The 18,140-nt window shown below is 44.1% G+C and overlaps 1 protein-coding gene and 1 long non-coding RNA gene across 3 annotated transcripts in view; one reads left to right on the top strand and one right to left on the bottom strand.

The window, feature by feature from the left end:
• The first annotated feature begins 86 nt into the window (after positions 1-86).
• LOC116600827 lies at positions 87-9,409 on the top strand. Of its 2 annotated transcripts, XR_004289828.1 has the most exons (3): positions 87-779; positions 3,006-3,142; positions 8,970-9,409. It is a non-coding gene; the product is annotated as an uncharacterized LOC116600827 (long non-coding RNA). The 2 variants fall into 2 exon arrangements; XR_004289827.1 differs by lacking the exon at positions 8,970-9,409 and having other exon boundaries at positions 90-779; positions 3,006-3,439.
• The window catches only part of VPS45 (vacuolar protein sorting 45 homolog), a 70,800-nt gene continuing 59,020 nt past the window's right edge, over positions 6,361-18,140 (bottom strand). The window contains exon 15 of the mRNA XM_032361185.1: positions 6,361-6,997. Within this exon, the coding sequence (XP_032217076.1) occupies positions 6,910-6,997 (88 nt within the window). The 3' untranslated portion in view covers positions 6,361-6,909. The remainder of the gene's footprint in view (positions 6,998-18,140) is intronic.

Genomic DNA, 18,140 nt, shown 5'->3' with positions numbered 1-18,140 from the left:
CCTCGCACTCGCACACACGCACGCCCGCTCCCCGCCCCTCGGCGCCCTCCATCCCGGCGCCCACGCGGCCCGGGCCCCCGCGCGCCCCCGCCGCCAGCTCCCCGGCCCGCGCCCCGCGGCTCCATCCGCGGGCCCGCTGACGTTGCGAGTTCAGAATAAAGGGCGAATCGCGGAGCCGGAGATGGTGCGCTCCCCCACCCCCCTCCTTTGTTTCTGACTCGCCCAGGGTGAAGAAGACAGACCTAAACCCAGCCGAAGAGAGCGGCTCCCGGGGCGGGGATGGGGGGGTGGGGAGGGCGCGGGACCCACGCTCGCACCTGCGGCCGGAGCCCGGGGTGGAGCCCGAGACAGCTACCCGCCCGACCTGCCCGGACGACCCGCGGAGGCGGCGGGAACGGATAATGGAGAGAGATCTAGCAAAATCGAGAGAACCTAGATCGAGAAGGTCTCCCTCCCAAACAAAAACAAGAGGGGGAGGTGGGAGGGCGCTCGACTGAGGGAGAACCGGCATCTGGAATTCACACTCCCTGGGTGGTGGAGATAGTGGCCTGGGTAGGTCAGGTGTTGGGGAAAAGTTTTCTGTGCCCCGAGGAGGGGGGTATGGATGGGTAGGGGCGCGCGGGGGGAGTGGAGTTCGTATTAATCCACATTGCTACCAGTTTGCAAAGCCTCAGGCCTTCTTTGAGCCTCCTAAGTACGAAGTGGACATACGTGTGATCTCCATTGCACATGGAGAAGAGTGAGACTCGGGATGGCCCAGGGATACGCAGACACACACGGTAAGTACTGGCGGGAGTACATTTCTCCGTCTCCAAAGCCATTGTCTAGAGTACCATGTGGCTTTAAATATAAGCTCCAGGTGAGGCTAAAACTTCCTCGCTATCTCTTCCTGCTGCCCTCACCTGGAAGCACCCCATCCTAGTCCAGTGGAGGAAAGGGCTCTGTGCCCAGAGGATGCCCTGACTGGAGAGACCTCTGCTGATGCCTCCTACACCAGATCTGCCTCGGAGCTGACAGACCAACATCTTAGCTTCATTTTTTCCCAGTACATATTTAAGGGCAGGTGGGGAGTCAGGAAACCCAGGTTTGGGTACCAGTTTCATCTTCACTACTTTGTGGCCTTTGGTCAAGTCACTGAATATTTTTTTTTAATTTAAATTTTAAATTTTATTTATTTGAGAAAGAGAGAGAGAGGAGCAGAGGAGAGGGACAAGCAGACTGAGCGCAGGGCCCCATGCGGGGCTCCATCATGCACCCCGAGATCATGACCTGAGCCGGAACCCAGAGTCGGGCATTTAACCCACTGAGCCACCCAGGCACCCCAAGTCACTGAATTTCGTCAGGACTCTCTTCCTCAACATATTAAATGGTGAGGGATGAACTGCCAATTCTATCAACAAGGAAAGTTAGTGGAATATAGGAGATGACCTGTGGAAGTCCTATGAAAATCTGCAAGTATTGCCCTCTAGGGCTAATTATTGAATGATAATAAGCTAACAGAAACATTGCCTGGCATATGGTAGACATGCAATAACCACAAAATGCATACAAATCCCTGGCACACAAGAGCAGGGAAAATGAAGAACTTTTTCTTCTGGAGGCGTCTCAAGATAAAAGAAAATATTGACCAATTTTGTGGTTTCAGGAACGGGGCAGTCTTGCCTTTTTCTGGCATCTGTCAAATGAAGGAGGGGCTTTTCTCTTTCCCGGCACCCCCTTTCCTCCTAATCCCAATGATATTCCTCTTAACCTCTTTTCATTTACCAGAGTAATTAATTCCTCTATTTTAGACTGATACAGACATTTAGCCTTTCAAAATGCTCTTATATATCATTTCTTTAAATCTTTAGTGCCACCTTGTGAGGTATACAGAATAAATATTATTCCCACTTGGAAAATGAGGAATTGGCATGGCAGATCAATCCACTTACCCAAGTTTACGCAGCAAGTTACTAGCTAAATGGATTAGAATCCAGGTGTTCTGACTCCAGTCCACTGTTTAGGCTTTGTATACACACACACACACACACACACACACACTCCTCTCCCCTTTCACCATCTCTGTTTCTCGCTCCCAGTTGAAAAAGTGCTTTAAAGGGAATCAGAAAATCCAGGGTATCTTCATAAATGAGGAAGCAAAATGTCCCAGTGTACTGGGGAGGAAAAAGTAGGAGGCATGCTCTTTTGAGGGCTTGCTGGCCATGTGGATGAGAGCGGTTTGGATTTATAAGTTAGATAGATTCTGGCTTATGGGAGACAAGTGATTCATGATTTGCCCCATCTTCCTCCTTTCTCCTCCTTTGAAAAGTCAACGAATATTTGAGTGTCTGCTGTATGCAAGGTACTGGGGTCCTTGTGCTAGAGTTTTGTGGAACATTAGGCAGAGGGACTGGTAAAATATCAGAACCCTCCCAAGTAATTTTCAGATCAGAACAGATGCATGGGGGTGGAGAACCTTTCCTGCCTATTTGCTCCTGATGATGTTACATAAATCTCTGGATTTTTCTCTCACTAACCTGTACTGCTTCTCTGCCTCCTCTTACTGTCCTGCCCCTACCTCCCTTCGCTTTGCCTCCCGTGGTCCTGTTACTCATACCCTCTCCCTGGGCCACACTCATCCCAGTCCTGTTCTTCAGCTGACTTCTCTCTCACCAGGTGAACCTCGTGGCACCTGAATTGGGATCTTTGACTTGGGGCTGTTTCCAAGGATCAATTCTTTTTTTTTTTTTTTTTTTTTTAAGATTTTATTTATGTATTTGACAGAGAGAGATCACAAGCAGGCAGAGAGGCAGGCAGAGAGAGGAGGAGGCAGGCTCCCCGCTGAGCAGAGAGCCCGATGTGGGGCTCGATCCCAGGACCCTGGGATCATGACCTGAGCCGAAGGCAGAGGCTTTAACCCACTGAGCCACCCAGGCGCCCCTCCAAGGATCAATTCTTAAGTGAGAAATCTCAGAGTGAGAATTTACCGGTGCTTTTTTTTTTTTTTTTTTAACACATTGTCACAGCACTGTCTCCTCAGTGAGCTTGATACCATGATACACACAAGCCACAAAGACGACTCAAGCCTATTTCTGTCTTTTGGTGGAGCGAAGATACCAGGAGGATTCGTGATGGGGTGACCTCCCTAACGGTATCATCGTGGGTAAGACGCAAATCCAGCAACTTTATTCTTCACTTGACTGTTTTATAAGCCACTCCCCGTAAGGGAGGAAGAAAGGAGCTATCAGCGATAGGACTGTTGAGTTGCTGCTTGCAAGTTTACTGGGCAAAAACTTGCTGTCCAAAGGGTTAGCTAAAAACAGTGCCTTGGCTTTGTAGAGTAAATGGGACATTTGACGAGGGCCTTTCAATCTACGGAAGAGAGTCATTAGAAGCACATGAGACGTCAAGGAAAATGCTATTTTTAAAGGGTAAAAATAAAGCGCCACTAATAATGTAATCGGCTCTGTAAATCTTGAAAACGTAAGTCTTTGGGGCATCTGGGTGACTCAGTTGGCTAAGCACTGGACTCTTGACTGTGGCTTAGGTGATGATCTCAGGGTCAAGGAATCGTGCCCTGAGTTGGGCTCTGTGCACTGGGTATGGAGTCTGCTTGGGATGCTCTCCCCAACCCCCACAACTCACATGTGAGCATGCCGGGTTGTCTCTAAAAAGAATATTTAAAAAATATTTAAAAAATGTATGTAAGGGGTGCCTAGGTAGCTCAGTCGTTAGGTGTCTGCCTTTGGCTCAGGTCATGATCCTAGGGTCCTGGATTCAAGTCCTGTATTGGGCTCCCTGCTCAGTGGGAAGCGGGCTTCTCCCTCTCCCACTCTCCCTGCTTGTCCTTTCTCTCCTGCTGTGTCTCTGTCAAATAAATAAATAAAATATTTAAAAAAATGTATGTAAGTCTTTGATCCTTAATAAAGAAATGCCAACTAAAAAAAAAAGGGGGTATTTATTTATTTGACAGAGAGAGAGCACAAGTAGGGGATCAGCAGGCAGAGGGAGAGGGAGAATCAGGTTCTCCACCAAGCAGGGGGCTCAACGTGGGGCTTGATCCCAGGACCGTGGGATCATGACCTGAGCTAAAGGCAGCTGCTTAACTGACTGAGTCACCCATGTGTCCCAGAAATGCCACCTTCTGGCATCAGACATCCTGAGGGTAAGGCTCACTTTTTACACTTCTTGGTATCCTTAGTTGGGTAGGCACAATGGAAGCAGGCAAATAATAGGAGGAATGGTTTAAGAAAATTCTCTGTTCTTTTTTTTTTTTTGGTTAAGATTTATTTTAGAGAGAGTGAGTGAGAGAGGGCGTGTGTGGGGGCAGGGGCAGATTGAGAGGCAGAGAACCTTAAGCAGACTCCCCGCCTGGGGAGCACAAGGCGGGGCTTGATGCCTTGACCCTGAGATCATGACCTGAGCTGAAATCAAGAGTTGGTTGCTTAGGGGCCCCTGGATGGCTCAGTGGGTTAAGGCCTCTGCCTTTTGCTCAGGTCATGATCCCAGGGTCCTGGGATCGAGCCCCGAATTGGGCTCTCTGCTCAGCAGGGAGCCTGCTTCCTCCTTTCTCTCTGCCTGCCTCTCTGCCTACTTGTGATCTCTGTCAAATAAATAAATAAAATCTAAAAAAAAAAAAAAAAAAGAGTTGGTTGCTTAACTGACTGAGCTACCCGGGCACCCCAGAAGTCTGTTTTTTTTTTTTTTTTTTTTTAAAGATCATGACCTGCGCTGAAGACAGAGGCTTTAACCTACTGAGCCACCCAGGCACCCCGAGAAGTCCGTTCTTTTTCTCTCTCTTTTTTTTTTAAGATTTTATTTATTTGTCAGAGAGAGAGGACAAGCAGAGAGAGCAGCAGGCACAGCAGGCAGAGGGAGGAGCAGGCTCCTCACTGAGCAGGGAGCCTAATGTGGGACTCATCCCAGGACCCCGGGATCATGACCTGAGCCCAAGGCAGCCACCTAACCAACTGAATCACCCAGGTGTCCTCCCAGAGAAGTGTCTGTTCTTGTTCTTCTTATTCCAAAGAGTTATCTTGCCAAGAGGAAGGGAGGCACACATAATCCTGCTTGGAAGGAAGTTTCTGTTTGTTTGAAAAAACTATGTAACTCATAAAATGCTGCAATTAAAATAATAACCCCAAATGAAGGCAGTTTCATTTTAATATAAAAAAGGGAAAAAAATTTTTTTAAAGGTACCTAAAGTGACCCACAAAGGAAAAAAAAAAGCAAAGGAATTTAGATCTTAGCTCTTAGCTATAATATGACAAAGTCTTAGGGCTTAACATGAGTGTGAGTTAAACAAACCATGGAGAAAAGGGAGAGGGAATGGGGAAAAGGGAGATGGCTAGAAAGGCCTTTATTTTTTCCCTTATTTCTTGAGCTGCTGATTAGTGCAGTGGGAGAGTTGACGGGAATCTGATCTTTCTGTATACTGATTTTGTAGCCCCAGGCTGGAGACAGGAATCAATCTTATTGTCTATTATTAGTGTTTGCAATGTTCTAAGTGCTTTATATGTATTATCTAATCCTTATAGTCCTATGAGGAAGGTACTTTATTACCCTCATTTTTAAAAAGATTTATTTATTTATTTGACAGACAGAGATCACAAGTAGGCAGAGAGGCAGGCAGAGAGAGAGGAGGAAGCAGGCTCCCTGCTGAGGGGAGAGCCCGATGCAGGGCTTGATCCCAGGACGCTGGGACCATGACCCAAGCTGAAGGCAGAGGCCTTAAGCCACTTAGCCACCCAGGCGCCCCTATTACTCTCATTTTTTAAAAAGATTTTTTGAGAGAGAGAGAGAGTGGACAAGCAGGGAGAGGCAAAGGGAGAGGGAGAGAGAGAAGCAGACTCCCCAGTGAGCACGGAGCCCAACATGGGGTTCAGTTTCAAGACCCTGAGATCATGACCTGTGCTGAAATCAAGAGTCGGGTGCTTAACTGACAGCCCCTCCAGGTCTATTACCCTTATCTTACAGATGAGGACACTGAGCCACAGGGAGACTAAACAGCATTCTCAAAGCCTGACAACTTTGACAGATCTGAACTTAGGCTATCTGTGGCTACCGAATATTTTATGTTCAACATCAAAAGAAAGTAAAAAAATATATACAGGGCTTACAGAAGACCAGTGAGGGATTGTGCTATGCTGTTTTTGCTATGATTTGAGGATGCCATAACTTCCTGGCATTAGTGACATCCCCACAACCACTGCTTTCAAGAGAATCGAAATTGACACCAGAATTTATCATTTGCTTTGACATACTTTAAATATCCTTTGTATGGAAGCAGTGCCTTCTCTATCTCTGGTGTAAAGCCAACTCATCCCTCATCTCATGAATTCCCATAAATAGTTATTAACCCCAAAGAAATAAAAACTTGTATCTTTCCACAAAATGGATTTTTATTGTAGTCATACATGGTTTCTCAGTGCCACAGAAAACTGCAATGTAGGAACAATTTTTGGATGGTTCTTTACAGAAACATGATGAGTTTTCAAAAAAATGAAGTGTGTAGGAATGTGGTTAATGAAAAGTAAAAGGGGTCAAGAGAAGAGAGGATGCATAGCGTGAACATCAAATGATTATTTTTTAAACCCCTCTGAGCGCTGATAATCCATTTCTCAAGTAAGATCCCAACAAAATTCATCAGAAACTGAAGTGATTGTGCTGTCAAATACAAGGAATACCTTTGTTTATCTGATAAGAAAACCACAAGAAAAGTGGGCTGGGGCACAGACTTATTCTCAGCTCATCACCGGGAGTCTTGGTGTCTGTGTCAACCGTCCACGAATTAGCAGACTACTTGGAGTTGGGTTAGAACGACAAGCACAAAACCCAAGGCTCTTCTTCAACACCTGTGGTCAGCGGGGAAAACCTGCGGCGACGCCGGGGGGGGGGTCACGCCATTCTCTTCACCTCGCTGTCACCATCTTATCTTCTGCTTGCTGACCTCGATGTCACCTGAGAGCTCTCCCTGCTTCGGCTGTGCAGTCCAGAAGCCAGAACTTCCTCTAGGAAACTGAGCAGAAGATTGGAGGTTACTCAGAGAAGGAAAAAAAGCATCTCCAAAAATAGATTATCTCGCGCATGACATAGAGGTGAATGAAGGATATCACGATTAGTATTCAAGAGGTACTGGTCTGATCTGTGCGTGCAGAAGCATCAGTTGAACACTCAAACTTGTGGACTAGAAGGAACGCCCCTCAGTGCTCTTCCCCAAGATTCTCCCTGTTTTTTAGCACTAAACCTGTAAGATCTGTTAAGACTGAGATTTCCAGTTTGAAATTTCTAGTTAGGACCCCAATTTTTGAAAAATCTATCTATCTACCCATCTATCTATCTATTTTAGAGAGAGAGAGAGAGCACAAGTGGGAGAAGAATAGAAGGGAAGAAGAGGGAGGGGGAAAAATCTCAAGCAGACTCCATGCTAAACACAGAGCCTGATGCAGGGCTGATGATGACCATGACCTGAGCTGAAATCGAAAGTTGGATGCTTTGGAAGCCTGGGTGGCTCAGTCGTTAATCGTCTGCTTTCGGTTCAGGTCATGATCCCAGGGTCCTGGGATCAAGTCCCGCATCAGGCTCACTGCTCCGTGGGAAGCCTGCTTCTCCCTCTCCCACTCCCCCTGCTTGTATTCCCTCTTTCATTGTCTCTGTCAAATAAATAAAATCTTGAAGAAAAAAAAAAAAAGTCAGACGCTTCACCAACTGAGCCCCCCAGGCACCCAGGACCCAGAATTTTTAAGGGCAAGGCTGCCGTATTAACTGAGAACCGTGTTACATCAACACCTCTTGTTTGACTCTTAAAATGGCCTCAGAACGTGGACTGTGCCTCTAGTCTCCTCCTCAGCTGGGGGACTCTGCAAAGTGGCACCAGAGTTGATTTTCTAAAACACAGATGGTATCCTATTGTGTACTTTCACCTCGTCAGCTTGAAAACCTTAATTTTGCTTACGGAATACTGTACAGATTAAAATTCAAGGCCCTTCATAATGTATCCTCATAATTAACTAAGACTTGTATTTATTTTGTTCCTGATAACTGTATTAAGCCACATGTGTATGTGTATATGTATGTGTGAACAAGATGCTATTATCCTCATTTGAAAGATGATGGAACCAAGCTATAGGGGTGAAGGGACTTGCCAAGCTCAATGCAGCCAGGAAGTGGCTCAGCTGGGCTTCAAGCTCAGGCTCTGGAACCTGTACTCCGGGTACCACGCACAGTGCTGCTCGCTTGTCTGGCTCCACTTCCCACCAGGCCACCCAGCAGCGCCCAGCCACTTGCTCTCCCCCAAACACCTCCTGAGCTTTCCCCGCTGTATGTTGTGCTCTTAAGTCCTGTGTCTGAAACGACAGATGGCCCTTCTCTGTCTGACGAAATCCCTTTTATCTTTTAAGGCGAGGACTGAAAGTCACCTTTTCTGTGAAGCCTTCCCAGACTCCATCAGGCTGGTCGGATCCCTCTCATCCCTGCAACTCTCTTTGTTGTCCCGGTATTTGAGCTCTGTGTTCTTGCTCCTCAGGTCCTCTCCCTGTTCCTGTCCACTGCACCAGACTTTGAGCTGCTTATGGTGGGTCTAGGGCTTCAGCTTGGATCTCCAGGGCTTAGCACATAGGCTGATATCTAGTAGGGCCCCAATAGTGGCATCCTAAATAAATGAACTCATTAAAATAGCTACCATTAAGCATCCAACTCTTGGTTTCAGCTCAGGTTGTGACCTCGTGGTCGTGGGATTGAGCCGAGTTGGGCTCTGTGCTCAGCTTGGAGTCTGCTTCAGATTCTCTCTCCCTCCTGCTCACTCACTCTCTCTCTCTCAAATAAATAAATAAAATCTTAAATAGCTACATGTTGGCCAGAGAGCCTTCGCTTTGATACTGGAGTCTGGGGGCAGTGTAGTAAGTGTCACTCTGGGCAGACAGGTCTGTAGCAGAGGGCTGGAGGGATGACCAGGTAGGTACCTAATCATTACCATTGTTTCCCACTTTAAGATCTGGCAGATTCTGGACTTGGAGGACTTAAATTCCAAACTCCTTTGCAAAAGAAAAAAAAGATGATAAAGTAGAGGGAAAGGAGTAGAAGTGAAATTTATTTATTTCACTAATGAAATCCAGGTACTTCTGTGTGGCCTGGTTTTTGGCCACTTGGACTGGAGACACTTCAAGGGCAGAAAACAAGTATCAGGGAATGAGGGAGCATTGCTTTCTTGAGAGAGAACACAAGAAGTCTCTGACTGGTGACTTACAGTAAGAACGAAACAAATGGGCTGGGAAGCCCTACGGGAATTTACCAGGTGATTTCTGCTTCACTTCAGACTCTGCAACCATTGCAAAGAAAAGAAGTAACTTCACTGAAATTATACTTCAAGATCCTCCTCTGTGTATCAACAAGACCCCACATTCTTGACGGCAAAGAGAAAATACTATTTATATTTGCCAAGTCTAATTTTGTTTCCGAGGGCCATTGTGACTTTTTAAAAAGTATCTATTTGAGGACTTTGATGAGTCACTACAGAATGCTTTAAAAATTATGGGCGAGGAACATATTGGTATCTATACCCCAAATTTAGACTATGTTTAAAAACATAACAGAAGAATGATTTTTGTTTTTTAGCTTTTTTTGGGGGGGGGGGAAGCACATTGAGATTTATTTATTTAATTTAAATTCAATTAGCCAACATATAGTACATCACTAGTTTTTGATGCAGTGTTCACTGATTCATTAATTGCATGTAACACCCAGTGCTCATCACATGGCATGCCCCCCTTCACGCCCATTATTCAGTTATCCATTCCCCCCTTCCTCCTTGCCTTCCACAAGCCTCAGTTTGTTTCCCAGAGTCTAGAGTCTCTCACAGTTTGTCTCCCTCTCTGATTTCTTCCCACTCAGTTTTCCCTCCCTTCCCTGATTCCTACCTTTAAAGGACTCTTAGAGATAGATGCACAATCACAACTCAATGTGAGACAGCATATAAACGAAGATGGTACCAGGCGCTAACAGAGGGGGTTAAGCTTCTGCTTGTCTTGGTTGTGGTGTCATTGTTTCCAACTTTATGGAGAGAAGCAAGGTGGGCAGAAAAAAGCCCTGATTTTATTTTATTTTATTTATTTAGAGGTGGGGAGAAGCAGAAGGATGGGGAGAGAATCTTAAGTAGGTGCCCACCCTGGAGCCTGAGGTGGGACTCGATCTCACAACCCTGAGATCATGACCAGAGCCAAAATCAAGAGTTTGTCACTTCACCAACTGAGCCACCCAGGTGCCCCCAAAGCCCTGATTTTAAAAAGTCAACATTAAGGGGCGTCTGGGTGGCTCAGTAGGTGAAGCGACTGACTTATGATTTTGGCTCAGGTCATGCTCTCATGGGTCACAAGACTGATCTCGGTCTGCCCTGCGCTCAGTGGGGTAGTCTGTTTGAGACTCTCTCTCCCTCCCTAGCCCCGACCCCCAACTTGCACCCATGTCCCTATACACTCTCTCAAATATATAAAAAAATCTTAAAAAAAAAAAAAAAGTCAATCTCAAAAACTCTTGCATCATGTATTGGAAAAAGAGGTTTTACACTTTTCAGTCTTTGGTAAGGAACTAGGGATTAACACTTAAAGGACTTTAGATTTTAATTATTAAAGTAATTGAGTTGAACAACTGTGCTCCTAAACAAAGCTATATAATAAGACAATCGATCTATCATCTATATCTTCCTCTTTTTTCACTATATTCCACAGATAGAAGTTATATCTGGGTTTCTTTTCTTCTTTCTTTTTTTAAGATTTTATTTATTTGAGAGAGTGAATGAGAGAGAGAGAGAGAGAGAGAGCATGAGAAGGGAGAGGGTCAGAGGGAGAAACAGACTCCCTGCTGAGCAGGGAGCCCGATATAGGACTCAATCCCAGGACCCGAGGATCATGACCTGAGCTGAAGACAGTCGCTTACCCAAATGAGCCACCCAGGCGCCCTATATGTGAGTTTCTTAATAATAAAAAACCAAGGACACCAAAGGAAGCTAGAGTCAAATGTTAAGTGGTATAATGAAACAAAATTAATGGAATTTATAGGAAGCAGGAACCCAGAAAAAGACCTTCTGGAAAAGAATGAGAAAAAAAACACCCCCAAATATTTGCCATAATGGAGTAATAATTTTCTAATTACAGCCAAACACTTAGCTGGAGATGCTGGAAGATAGGAGTGGGTGAGAGAGAAGGATACAATGGAACGTTTAATAGCCCAGAACACTGACAAGTCCTCTCAATTTCCACTGCTTCCAGCCATCAGAGCTACTACTGTGTCTCATACCTCTTTGCTTTTGCACATACTATTCCCTCCCTGGGAAGGCGGCCCCACCCCTTGGTACTTTATCTGAACTGTGCATCTGTTACAACTCAGCTCTCATATTAGCAATCCTCTAGGAATTCCTTTGTCTACATGTCTTTTTTTCACATAAGCCTACAAGCTTTTTGAGGATGCAAGTAATACAGGAATACATTGTTCTGGCAAAAGTTTTAAATAGTACACATAAAGCTCAAGTCTCCTGGATCTTTCTTCTCCCCATTGCTCTTTCCAGAGGTAACAATTTGATTAACACATATTTATTAACTGCCTACTGTGTACCAGGCCCTGTTCTAGAAGCTGTGAATACAGCAATAAGCAAAGTATAAAAAAAAAAAAAAATTCTTCCCTCACGGGATTTATATTCCAATGGAAGAAGGGAGAAGATAAATGAAATTAATAAGTAAAATGCAATAATATCACACCAGCAATAATAATGGTGAGCTCCTATCACTGTACGTGAGGTTCTCATGAGATAAAAACTATCCCACTTTATAAAGTGAGGCTCAGAGAAGCCAAGGTCTTATATCTTGGAAGTGACAGAGTCAAGATACAAACCGAGGTTATCTGGCTTCAGAGTTTGTTTTTCTAAGCATGACGTGGCACTGCCTCTCTATAGCACATGAGATGAAGAAAGTGCTATGCAGAAAAATACAGCTGGTTGAAAGAGAGTTGGAGGTGGTGCTGGTGGTGTGAGATTTTAAATCCTGGGGTCAAGGAAGGCCTCACTGAGAAACCGACATTTGAGCCAAGACCTGAATGGGGCAAGGGAAGCTATCCGGGGGAAGGTCAAGTGCAAAGGGACTGAGGCCTGGTGTGTTCAGGGAACAGAGAGGAGGCTAGTGTGGCTGGAGTGAAGGTATTGGGTAGTAAGAGATAAGACCGGGATGTTAAGGAAGGGGATGGGGGACGGGGGGAGCATGAAGATGAGATCACATGAGGCCTGGCAGCTTACTGTAAGGATTCTGATTTTTACTTCTGAGTAAGACGGGTAACCCCTGGAGGCTTCGGTGCAGAGATAAGACTGTAGAGTCAAGGGTGAGGCAGTTGTAACAATCCAGGTGGGAAATGGTGGTGTCCTGGACCAGGACAGCAGTGGTGAGAGGGTTTCAGCTTCTAGACATATTTTGAAGGAAAGGATCTTAAGATTTTCTGATGAATCATGATGTAGGTGTGAGAGAAAGAGGGGAGTCAAGAAAACACCAAGGTTTTTGGCCTAAGCAGCTAGAAGGATGGATACGCAATGAACTAAGATGCAAAGTCTGAGGAAGGATCGTATTTAGAAAGATGTATCAGAAGCCTGGTCTTGATCATGTTAAATATGGATAATTAGACATTCAAACAGAAGTGTCAAGTAGACAGCTGAATATACAAATCTGGAGTTTGGGGGAGAAGTTCAGACTAGAAACCGTGGTTCTTAATGGGGAGAGGTGCGAGAGAGATGTGATTTTATCCCCAGGGGACATCTGGCAAGGCCTGGATATATTTCTGTAGCTGTAACTGGTGGAATGCCACTGGCACCACTGCCTAGACACCAGGGACGTTGCTGAACGTCCCACAAAGCACAGCACAGTTCATTACAACAAAGACATATCTGGTCCCAAACACGAACAGTGCTGAGGCTGAAAAGCTCTGGATGAGAGAGATAAATTTAGGAGTCAGTAGCGGACAGATTTGAAAGCCATGAGCCTGGAAGAGATTGCCAAGGAAGTGGGTATAGATAGAGAAGAGAGGTGGTCTAAGGACAGAGTTCCAGGGATTCCAAAGATAGGCGAAATGAACCAAAGTGACAGAGAAGGAAGAGCCAGTGAGGCAGGAAGACCAGAAGACTATTGTTTCTGGAAACTAAGAGATAAAGGTGTTTCCAAGGGAAGAGACTGATCAAATGTTATTGACAGGTCAAGTAAATGGGAGCTAAAAGTTGACTCTCGGTTTAGCCATGCGGAGGTCCCTGGGGGCCACAGTAAGAATATTCTGGAGAGTGATGGGGGTGAGAGCCTGAGCAGATTGAGGCTTAAAAGAATATGTGGATTCAAGAGAATATGTAAGGAGAGGAATTAGAGACAATGATTAGAAACTGTTCTTCAAGACTTTTGGCTCCACAAGAGAACACGGAAATGATACAGAACCTGGAAAGAGAAAGGAGGCTAGTAGAGGGTTTTTAAAGGCGGAGGCGGGGGCGGGGAGCGGGGGGGAAGTCAGTATGTTTCTATGCTTCTATGAATGATCCACTAGCGTGGGAAAAACTGAGGAAAGAGGAGTCAGTGTAGAGTGATTATCTTAGAGTAGGTGAGGGATGAGACCTGGTGCCTATGTGGGGGGGCTGAGCTAGGCTAGGAACACTGGGCCCAGTGGATGGGACAGATGGCAGAGGGGGTGGTGGAAGTGAGAGCTTGGGGAGTTCTTTTCTAATGTCTTCACTTACCAGTTAATGTACTTTTTTTTTTTTTTTTTAAGATTTTATTTATTTATTTGACAGAGAGAGAGAGATCACAAGTAGGCGGAGAGGCAGGCAGAGAGAGAGACAATGAAGCAGGTTCCCCAGTGATCAGAGAGCCAATGTGGGGCTCGATCCCAGGACCCTGGGATCATGACCCAAGCTGAAGGCAGAGGCTTTAATCCACTGAGCCAGCCAGGTGCCCCAAGTTAATGTACATCTTGAGTAATATCTTTCTGATCTGTGATTCCGTAATAAAAAAATAGATGCTAAATTTAGAGTTTGCTGAGTGAACACCTGAATCAGATTCATATTTCCATTTTATTTTATTTTATATATTTGAGAGAGAGAGCACATGAATGAGAGAACACAAGCAGGGGGAGCAGCAGAGGGAGAGGGAGAAGCAGGCTTCTCACTGAGCAGGGAGCCGGAGGCGGGACATGATCCTGGGACTTCAGGATCATGACCTAAGCTAAATGCTTAAATGACTGAGCCACCCAGGTACCCCCAGGTTCCTATTTTTTAAAAAAAGTTAAGACCTCTTCTTAAATGTCACCTGTCATGCTAAATATTTCCTAAATATCCAACAGCAATTTTATCAGGAGCAAGGAAAACCATTGGCATTCAGCACTGATGTCTGAAAGCAGGAATCTTATACACAGCTCTTCACTGTATATATGATTTACCCACAAAGAAATCCTCCTTATTCTGCAAATGTGCTGCTCCTCTTTATTATTATTATTTTTTAAGTTCCTGTCCTCAATTTTGCTGTTCCTTAGCCCTGACTTCTCTTCCTATGAAAATCCAACTTATTCTTTTAAGCTCCAGCTCAAATGCTGTCTCCTCTGTGAAGTATTTCCCAATTAATTTGCCTGAATTATTTCTTATTTAGGACATATTTTATTTAAGTTACATGCATTAACACTTCTCAAAATAAAAAATATTATTTAAATTCAATTAATTAACATATAATACATTATTAGTTTCAGAGGTAGAGGTCAGTGATTCATCAGTTGTATATAACACCCAGGGCTCATTACATCACGTGTCTTACTTAATGCCTACCACCCAGTTACCCTAGCTCTCCATCCTCCCTCCCCTCCAGCAACCCTGTTGGTTTCCTAGAGTTGAGAGTCTCTTATGGTCTGTCTCTGATTTCATCTTGCTTTATTCTTCCCTCTCTTCCCCTATGATATCTGCTTTGTTTTTTAAATTCCACATATGAGTGAGATCTTAATTGTCTTTCTCTGACTTACTTTCCTTAGCATAAGCACCCTTAGCACCCTCTAGTTCTAACCACATCATTGTAAATGGCAAGATTTCCTTTTTTTGATGGCTGAGCAATATTCCACCGTGTGTATACCACATCTTTTTTTCTTTTTTTTTTTAAAGATTTTATTAATTTATTTGACAGAGGGAGAGAGATCACAAGTAGGCAGAGCAGCACGCAGAGAGAGAGGGGGAAGCAGGCTTCCTGCTGAGCAGAGAGCCCGATGTGGGGCTCGATCCCTGGACCCTGAGATCATGACCTGGGTTGAAGGCAGAGGCTTAACCCACTGAGCCACCCAGGCGTCAAATACCACATCTTCTTTATCTCCATTCATCTGTTGATGGACATCTAGTCATGTTTATTTTCCATAGTTTGGCTATTGTGGACATTGCTGCAATAAACACTGGGGTGCAGGTGCCCCTTCGGATAACTGCATTTCTATCTTTGGGGTAAATACCCAGTAACACTTCTCAAATTTTTGTGCCTGAAAACCCCTAACAACAGAAGAGAATGCATTTATTATTATTATTATTATTTTTTAAGATTTTATTTATTTGTCAGAGAGAGGGAAAGAGAGCGAGCACAGGCAGACAGAATGGCAGGCAGAGGCAGAGGAAGAAGCAGGCTCCCTGCTGAGCAAGGAGCCTGATGCGGGACTCGATCCCAGGACGCTGGGATCATGACCCGAGCCGAAGGCAGCTGCTTAACCCACTGAGCCACCCAGGCATCCCTATTATTATTTTTTAATTAGGCTCCACGCCCAATGTGAGGCTTGAACTCATGATCCTGAGATCAAGAGCCACATGTTCTGCCAGCTGAGCCAGCCAGGTGCCCCTGAATTTATTAGCCTCAAGGGTACAGTCCAGGGGCGCCTGGGTGGCTCAGTGGGTTAAGCCGCTGCCTTTGGCTCGGGTCATGATCTCAGGGTCCTGGGATCGAGCCCGGCATCGGGCTCTTCACTCAGCGGGGAGCCTGCTTCTCTCTCTCTGCCTGCTTGTGATCTCTGTCAAATAAATAAATAAATAAATAAATAATCTTAAAAAAAAAAATGGGGGGTACAGTCCAAATTGGTTTATGACCTTAACCCTTTCTTTGAGGTCTGGTATTTTGTTAAAACTCCATACAAATTTTGTTATTTTTCATAAAAGGACCTTTTAAATTTTGATGTAAGCATATTTTAAGGTACTAATCAGTTTAATTATTTAATTCTACCTCTGACCATCTTCCCAGATTATAAGAAAATGGACTCTCCAAAAGATGCGTCATGTTTATTTTGTGCCTTTTTTGTGTCCCTGAGATTAATTATGTCCTGATTTGAGAAATAAAAAATTTTTGATTGCCCTCCACTGGACCACACAATCAAAGATAAGGACATCTTATTTTCTTTGTATTTTAGACCCTGACTTGAATAATGTCTTGTATAAAGCAGTTAATCAATAAATAATTCTCTTGCTCCTAAACAATATAATCATACCTAATCTGTCAATATCCTTGGCTCACATTTCTTCTTGCTGCTCTTTGATAGAAACAGTAATAGTAAATAAGACAAGGCTAAACTAAACAAAAAGCCAACAACTCAAATGTAGATGGACAGGTGAACGGAGAAGTAAATGGTGGTATGTTTGCACAGTAAAATGTTCCATAGCACTGAAAAATGAGTGAACAAAGGTTACATGGTACAATACAGATGAATCTTAGAAGCAATGTTGAGTAAAAAGAAATATGAAACCATTTTTTTAAGTTCAAAAATAATCAAAGCTAAATAATGCATTGTTTAGAAACATATAGAAATAATATTTTATTTCTATATTTTTTCTATAGAAAAAAATTTTATCACTTATTTCTATAAGTGATAAAAATCTCCCACCAAAGCAAGGGAACTAAATACAAAATGTAGCATGGTGCTTGCCTGCTGTAGGGAGGTAAGGGGTATCATTGGAGAGGAATACAAGCAGATCCATGTTATTGGCAATTTCCTAGTTCTTGGGTTTGGTGAAGGATTCCAGGGTGTTCATTATATTATTATGCTTTCTAACTTGTATGTTACATATATTTATTTATAAATATAAAAAAAACTATTATTAAAATACAATAAAGGGAAAAAAACGCTGAATGGGTTTCTTTACTCTGGCGTGTCTCAGAATCTTTTTTTTTTTTTTTTTTTTAAAGATTTTATTTATTTATTTGACAGAGAGAAATCACAAGTAGACGGAGAGGCAGGCAGAGAGAGAGGAAGGGAAGTAGGCTCCCTGCTGAGCAGAGAGCCCCATGTGGGACTCGATCCCAGGACCCTGAGATCATGACCTGAGCCGAAGGCAGCGGCTTAACCCACTGAGCCACCCAGGTGCCCCTCAGAATCTTTAACATACTAATGTGAACTATGACTTTCCAAGAAAAGGATGCAGTATTTTCTAAATTTAGTTGGCTATAGAACATTTTTTTAAGGTAATACCTATGAATACCCAATAAATATTGAACAGTTTCTCTAGGAGAGACCCTAGGAAACACTGAATTAAGACAGAAAATATTTCCTTGATTATAACCAATTCCATGGAGGTTACTTTATTTGATGACACTGTCTTACAAACAATATTAACTGCCTGTTAAACAGTGTAGCTACTCCTTCCCAGTTCCCACCTTAGTACTGGACACCTGACTTATAAAAACAAAACACAACAAAACGCAAAACAAAAGAATTCTTCCACTGAGAAGAAATAGGACAAAAAAGCAACCAATGGGATTCTGCATGATGTATCTGGCTTGGTATGTGTATCACTCACTGGAGTGTCGTATGAGGAGAAAGGATTACCCTCTTAGTCCACAGGGAAAAGATGGACTCCTCAAGGACAGGACTGCCTGTAATATTACTTACAGAGAGGTCTTGAAAGGGGGTTATCATCTGAAAACAAAAAGAGCGAGAGATGTATTTTCCCACCATGTGGAACACTCAAGACCACATCAATCCATCAGAGCCACCACAGCGATAGTAGAATGGTGGCCACCATAAAAAAACACAAGAAATGAAGCCCCACAGAACCTACTGGTAGCAAGCATGGCTGCCAAAGACTCTGCGCGCCTATGAATTACAGAGGTGCTAACTCCGACAGCCTCAAAGGTAACACTGGAAGTGAG

This window comes from Mustela erminea, chromosome 10 (assembly GCF_009829155.1).
Source record: "Mustela erminea isolate mMusErm1 chromosome 10, mMusErm1.Pri, whole genome shotgun sequence".
In the NCBI taxonomy this organism is placed as follows: domain Eukaryota; kingdom Metazoa; phylum Chordata; class Mammalia; order Carnivora; family Mustelidae; genus Mustela; species Mustela erminea.
Note: the sequence above shows the minus strand (reverse complement) of the source record. Positions and strands in the feature narration are given on the sequence as shown.